Raw genomic sequence first — 7,669 nt, 5'->3', positions numbered from 1 at the left:
GCACACCAATCACCGGTATTACCAGGCTGCACACCAATCACCGGTATTACCAGGCTGCACACCAATCACCGGTATTACCAGGCTGCACACCAATCACCGGTATTACCAGGCTGCACACCAATCACCGGTATTACCAGGCTGCACACCAATCACCGGTATTACCAGGCTGCACAGCAATCACCGGTATTACCAGGCTGCACAGCAATCACCGGTATTACCAGGCTGCACAGCAATCACCGGTATTACCAGGCTGCACAGCAATCACCGGTATTACCAGGCTGCACAGCAATCACCGGTATTACCAGGCTGCACAGCAATCACCGGTATTACCAGGCTGCACAGCAATCACCGGTATTACCAGGCTGCACAGCAATCACCGGTATTACCAGGCTGCACAGCATCACCGGTATTACCAGGCTGCACAGCATCACCGGTATTACCAGGCTGCACAGCATCACCGGTATTACCAGGCTGCACAGCATCACCGGTATTACCAGGCTGCACAGCATCACCGGTATTACCAGGCTGCACAGCATCACCGGTATTACCAGGCTGCACAGCATCACCGGTATTACCAGGCTGCACAGCATCACCGGTATTACCAGGCTGCACAGCATCACCGGTGTTACCAGGCTGCACAGCATCACCGGTGTTACCAGGCTGCACAGCATCACCGGTGTTACCAGGCTGCACAGCATCACCGGTGTTACCAGGCTGCACAGCATCACCGGTGTTACCAGGCTGCACAGCATCACCGGTATTACCAGGCTGCACAGCATCACCGGTGTTACCAGGCTGCACAGCATCACCGGGCTGCATTACCAGGCTGCACAGCATCACCGGTATTACCAGGCTGCACAGCATCACCGGTATTACCAGGCTGCACAGCATCACCGGTATTACCAGGCTGCACAGCATCACCGGTATTACCAGGCTGTACAGCATCACCGGTATTACCAGGCTGTACAGCATCACCGGTATTATCAGGCTGTACAGCATCACCGGTATTATCAGGCTGTACAGCATCACCGGTATTATCAGGCTGTACAGCATCACTGGTATTACCAGGCTGTACAGCATCACTGGTATTACCAGGCTGTACAGCATCACTGGTATTATCAGGCTGTACAGCATCACTGGTATTATCAGGCTGTACAGCATCACTGGTATTACCAGGCTGTACAGCATCACTGGTATTACCAGGCTGTACAGCATCACTGGTACAGCATCACTGGTATTACCAGGCTGTACAGCATCACTGGTATTACCAGGCTGTACAGCATCACTGGTATTACCAGGCTGTACAGCATCACTGGTATTACCAGGCTGTACAGCATCACTGGTATTACCAGGCTGTACAGCATCACTGGTATTACCAGGCTGTACAGCATCACTGGTATTACCAGGCTGTACAGCATCACTGGTATTACCAGGCTGTACAGCATCACTGGTATTACCAGGCTGTACAGCATCACTGGTATTACCAGGCTGTACAGCATCACTGGTATTACCAGGCTGTACAGCATCACTGGTATTACCAGGCTGTACAGCATCACCAGGCTGTACAGCATCACCGGTATTACCAGGCTGTACAGCATCACCGGTATTACCAGGCTGTACAGCATCACTGGTATTATCAGCTAGTTAAGTTAGCTCTGACTCAGTACAAGAAACTCACCAATCTGTTTCCGGTACTGGTCGACCGGGGCCATCGCAGCGCTTGCATCCTTCCTCCCCATCCTCACCTGGGAGGAAGAAGAGTAGAAGACTCAGTAACCTGTAGGTGTGTAGGCTAACCCATTGAAGACTGAGTAACCTGTAGGTGTGTAGGCTAACCCATTGAAGACTGAGTAACCTGTAGGTGTGTAGGCTAACCCATTGAAGACTGAGTAACCTGTAGGTGTGTAGGCTAACCCATTGAAGACTGAGTAACCTGTAGGTGTGTAGGCTAACCCATTGAAGACTCAGTAACCTGTAGGTGTGTAGGCTAACCCATTGAAGACTGAGTAACCTGTAGGTGTGTAGGCTAACCCATTGAAGACTGAGTAACCTGTAGGTGTGTAGGCTAACCCATTGAAGACTGAGTAACCTGTAGGTGTGTAGGCTAACCCATTGAAGACTCAGTAACCTGTAGGTGTGTAGGCTAACCCATTGAAGACTCAGTAACCTGTAGGTGTGTAGGCTAACCCATTGAAGACTGAGTAACCTGTAGGTGTGTAGGCTAACCCATTGAAGACTGAGTAACCTGTAGGTGTGTAGGCTAACCCATTGAAGACTGAGTAACCTGTGGGTGTGTAGGCTAACCCATTGAAGACTCAGTAACCTGTAGGTGTGTAGGCTAACCCATTGAAGACTCAGTAACCTGTAGGTGTGTAGGCTAACCCATTGAAGACTCAGTAACCTGTAGGTGTGTAGGCTAACCCATTGAAGACTGAGTAACCTGTAGGTGTGTAGGCTAACCCATTGAAGACTCAGTAACCTGTAGGTGTGTAGGCTAACCCATTGAAGACTCAGTAACCTGTAGGTGTGTAGGCTAACCCATTGAAGACTGAGTAACCTGTAGGTGTGTAGGCTAACCCATTGAAGACTGAGTAACCTGTAGGTGTGTAGGCTAACCCATTGAAGACTGAGTAACCTGTAGGTGTGTAGGCTAACCCATTGAAGACTCAGTAACCTGTAGGTGTGTAGGCTAACCCATTGAAGACTCAGTAACCTGTAGGTGTGTAGGCTAACCCATTGAAGACTCAGTAACCTGTAGGTGTGTAGGCTAACCCATTGAAGACTGAGTAACCTGTAGGTGTGTAGGCTAACCCATTGAAGACTCAGTAACCTGTAGGTGTGTAGGCTAACCCATTGAAGACTGAGTAACCTGTAGGTGTGTAGGCTAACCCATTGAAGACTGAGTAACCTGTAGGTGTGTAGGCTAACCCATTGAAGACTCAGTAACCTGTAGGTGTGTAGGCTAACCCATTGAAGACTGAGTAACCTGTAGGTGTGTAGGCTAACCCATTGAAGACTGAGTAACCTGTAGGTGTGTAGGCTAACCCATTGAAGACTGAGTAACCTGTAGGTGTGTAGGCTAACCCATTGAAGACTCAGTAACCTGTAGGTGTGTAGGCTAACCCATTGAAGACTCAGTAACCTGTAGGTGTGTAGGCTAACCCATTGAAGACTCAGTAACCTGTAGGTGTGTAGGCTAACCCATTGAAGACTGAGTAACCTGTAGGTGTGTAGGCTAACCCATTGAAGACTCAGTAACCTGTAGGTGTGTAGGCTAACCCATTGAAGACTCAGTAACCTGTAGGTGTGTAGGCTAACCCATTGAAGACTGAGTAACCTGTAGGTGTGTAGGCTAACCCATTGAAGACTCAGTAACCTGTAGGTGTGTAGGCTAACCCATTGAAGACTGAGTAACCTGTAGGTGTGTAGGCTAACCCATTGAAGACTCAGTAACCTGTAGGTGTGTAGGCTAACCCATTGAAGACTCAGTAACCTGTAGGTGTGTAGGCTAACCCATTGAAGACTCAGTAACCTGTAGGTGTGTAGGCTAACCCATTGAAGACTGAGTAACCTGTAGGTGTGTAGGCTAACCCATTGAAGACTCAGTAACCTGTAGGTGTGTAGGCTAACCCATTGAAGACTCAGTAACCTGTAGGTGTGTAGGCTAACCCATTGAAGACTGAGTAACCTGTAGGTGTGTAGGCTAACCCATTGAAGACTCAGTAACCTGTAGGTGTGTAGGCTAACCCATTGAAGACTGAGTAACCTGTAGGTGTGTAGGCTAACCCATTGAAGACTCAGTAACCTGTAGGTGTGTAGGCTAACCCATTGAAGACTCAGTAACCTGTAGGTGTGTAGGCTAACCCATTGAAGACTGAGTAACCTGTAGGTGTGTAGGCTAACCCATTGAAGACTCAGTAACCTGTAGGTGTGTAGGCTAACCCATTGAAGACTCAGTAAACAGAAAGGTTTGAGCGTCACAGAGAAAACCATTTGCACCTCCAGCTATACTAAGAAATAGGAGGAAATGCATTTTAAAACCAACCATACGTCCAGTACAGTGGGATTGGTTGATTAGGAAACAGCACTATGACCTTGCTTTAATTCACTATAAGATGTCAACCTGGGCAAGGAAGACGCAAAAATCCACAACAGCCATTTTATAGCAGAATGTTGTTGATAATAATAGTTGTATATTTTCCCTATGCGGTGATTGTGTCAACTACATATTGTACAACTCTTCAAAATGCATATGCACTGCAACAGACAGGCTGAACTCAATCATTTAGCTGCACTTTCTGTGCACAATATCGAATGACTACACCCAAATACATTGCTACATTGGTGCACTTACCTACTCAGTAAGTCGAAATATTGTTGCTTATTGAAGGTACTTCCGCATTCTCCGGTTGCCTGTCTGCAGTCTGCAAACATGTCAGAGATAATTGACAGAGTTGCTGTATTTTCCACCAAATTCTCCTTAACATGCCAACACATCACTTCACCCCAATGATCATTTCCTGGTATTCCACGTCACCACTAATGATAGACAATGTATCCCTCTAATCAGAGACGAGTATTTGCGGAATTGACCAATAGTAGAGTGGAAGGCGGGACTCACAGACAAAAAAAACAATCGACATGCGCTTCCACTCATCACAAAAATGTCTAAGAACGGCTTGGTAAGAAGCTATAGACTCAGAAATAGCGAGCAGGACATTACTAACCACAGTGGCACACGTTTTAGGCTATCCGTAGTGCATGTTTCTGTATAAATATATTGATATGAGCCTCTCCTCCCCACTTACCAGACTTTTCTGCGGCAGGCGTACGATCAGTCTTCCGACAATTGACCAACCAACAACCCCGTATCGTTATCTTGAAGGAAGAGACCGATTTAAAGGAGAAAGTATCTGTGGTTCATTTAGGAGAACATAACATCTGATTCTGTGCAATTTAACTAGGTTTATAAAGATAAAATCACCTGTTAAATACATTCAAATATGGTAATAGTGTATTAAAATAGGGTTCAGATATTTAATATTACACGTTTTTTTGGTGTGGGGGGGGGATTAGCCTACTTAGTCATTACAATATTACCTTCTCAATAACTAACTACTGAATTAAAGACAAATATCCAGATATGATTGTAAATAATATAGAGAGATACTGAGCTATATCAGTAGGCCTACATGCTCATCAGATAATAGAAATACCCTCTCGATATTTCTGTTCTTCTTTGTTTCACGATTTTAACAGCAATTTTACATGTCTCTTTGTTGACTGTGTTGAATGTTGTAACCCTCTATCTGCATCTGGTCCGTATTGCTGCCTGGGGCTGCGTGCAGATTACAGACGCTTGCCACAGCTTGGAATTTACTGAAGTTTAAACTCTGTCCCAATGGCACCCTATTCTATATAGTACAATATGGGCCCTGGTCATAAGTAGTGCACTATATAGAGAATAGGGTGCCATTTGGGATGCAGTTTCAAATGATTTCCTGCTCTCCCGTGGGTGGCCCATTACGCATGCTGCACAGCGGTAACTAATAGATCTCCTTATAATGTGTCTGGGTAATGCTTTACTTACTGTGTTGCCTGACATCAATAGGGAGCACTTTGACATCGCTTCAGATGGGAGTACTGTAGGTTACTTGTACCAAGTGACATTTGTCAATGCTACTAGGCCAATTTGTTCTTGTCCTGTATGAGAAAGAAGGTCTGGAAGCCAGATACAAAAAATATATATATATATATAGTCTGTAATTTGAATGGGTTTTAAATGGGTTTAAAGGGTTTTTCAAGTGATGTGTCTGTGACATCGAAATTACATAAATGTACCTGCTATTAAATGGTGGCATGCTAAAGGTTGCTAGATCGTGTCCCCCGAGCTGACAGGGTACAAATCTGTCGTTCTGCTCCTGAACAAGGCAGTTAACCCACTGTTCCTAGGCTGGCATTGAAAATAAAAATTAGTTCTTAACTGACTTGCCTAGTTAAATAAAGGTTAAAAAAATTTTTTTTTAAATCAGTGTAGATGAAGTGGAGGAGACGGGTTAAAGATGGATTTTTAAGCCTTGAGACAATTGAGACATGGATTGTGTATTTATGCCATTCAGAGTGTGAATGGACAAAGATCAAATATTGAATTGCCTTTGAACGGGGTATGGTAGTAGGTGCCAGGCGCATCGGTGCATCGCTGCTGGGGTTTTCACACTTAGAATGGTCCACCACCCAAAGGACATCCAGCCAACTTGACACAACTGTGGGAAACATTGGAGTCAACATGGGCCAGAATCCCTGTGGGACGCTATCGACACCTCGTAGAGTCAACATGGGCCAGAATCCCTGTGGGACGCTGGACACCTCGTAGAGTCAACATGGGCCAGAATCCCTGTGGGACGCTGGACACCTTGTAGAGTCAACATGGGCCAGAATCCCTGTGGGACGCTGGACACCTTGTAGAGTCAACATGGGCCAGAATCCCTGTGGGACGCTATCGACACCTTGTAGAGTCAACATGGGCCAGAATCCCTGTGGGACGCTGGACACCTTGTAGAGTCAACATGGGCCAGAATCCCTGTGGGACGCTATCGACACCTCGTAGAGTCCATGCAATGACAAAGACTGTTCTGAGGGCAAAAAAAGCTTCCTCAGTATTAGGAAGGTGTTCCTAATGTTTTGTAACATGTAATGTACCAATACAGTCATGTATCAATAAAAACATGTACCAATACAGTCATGTACCAATACAGTCATGTACCAATACAGTCATGTACCAATACAGCCATGTACCAATACAGCCATGTACCAATACAGCCATGTACCAATACAGTCAATACATGCATGTACCGATATAGTAGGTATATGTATGTACCGATACATTCATGTACCAACACATGTACGTACCAATAAAGTAAATACACCCATGTGCCGATGTAGGTATGTGGCGACACAGAAAATACAGTCACATAGTCATGTACCAATACAGTCATGTACCAATACAGTCATGTACCAATACAGTCATGTACCTATTTAGTCATGTACCAATACAGTCATGTACCAATACAGTCATGTACCAATACAATCATGTACCTATTTAGTCATGTACCAATACAGTCATGTACCAATACAGTCATGTACCTGTGTGGTCATGTACCAATACAGTCATGTACCAATACAGTCATATACCAATACAGCCATGTACATATGTAGTCATGTACCAATACATTCATATACCAATACAGTCATGTACATATGTAGTCATGTACCAATACATTCATATACCAATACAGTCATGTACCTATGTAGTCATGTACCAATACATTCATATACCAATACAGTCATGTACCTATGTAGTCATGTACCAATACAGTCATGTACCTATGTAGTCATGTACCAATACATTCATATACCAATACAGTCATGTACCAATGTAGTCATGTACCAATACATTCATATACCAATACAGTCATGTACCAATGTAGTCATGTACCAATGTAGTCAGGTACCTATGTAGTCATATACCAATATAGTCATGTACCAATACAGTAATGTACCAATGTAGTCATGTACCAATGTAGTCATGCATATATGCAGTTATGTACCGTTCCAGGCATGTACCAACAATGGTATGCACCAATGTAGGCATGTACCAATACATTCATGT

General features: G+C 44.8%; 1 protein-coding gene across 4 annotated transcripts in view; it reads right to left on the bottom strand.

Moving 5' to 3' along the window:
• The window catches only part of triqk (triple QxxK/R motif containing), a 61,807-nt gene extending 56,926 nt beyond the window's left edge, over positions 1 to 4,881 (bottom strand). Inside the window, exons 1-3 of one of the 4 annotated variants that reach the window (XM_046361342.1) lie at positions 4,809 to 4,881; positions 4,355 to 4,424; positions 1,679 to 1,745 (exon numbers count right to left, since the gene is read on the bottom strand). In XM_046361342.1, the coding sequence (XP_046217298.1) occupies positions 1,679 to 1,739 (61 nt within the window). In that variant the 5' untranslated portion in view covers positions 1,740 to 1,745; positions 4,355 to 4,424; positions 4,809 to 4,881. Of the gene's footprint in view, positions 1 to 1,678; positions 1,746 to 4,354; positions 4,528 to 4,808 lie in introns of those variants that run through there. The other 3 variants (XM_046361344.1, XM_046361341.1, XM_046361343.1) reach the window with 3 other exon arrangements.
• Between the last annotated feature and the right edge of the window lie 2,788 nt (positions 4,882 to 7,669).

This window comes from Oncorhynchus gorbuscha, linkage group LG09, assembly GCF_021184085.1.
Source record: "Oncorhynchus gorbuscha isolate QuinsamMale2020 ecotype Even-year linkage group LG09, OgorEven_v1.0, whole genome shotgun sequence".
Classification (NCBI taxonomy): domain Eukaryota; kingdom Metazoa; phylum Chordata; class Actinopteri; order Salmoniformes; family Salmonidae; genus Oncorhynchus; species Oncorhynchus gorbuscha.
The sequence above is the reverse complement of the archived record's forward strand: the minus strand, read 5'-3'. Positions and strand labels throughout refer to the sequence as shown.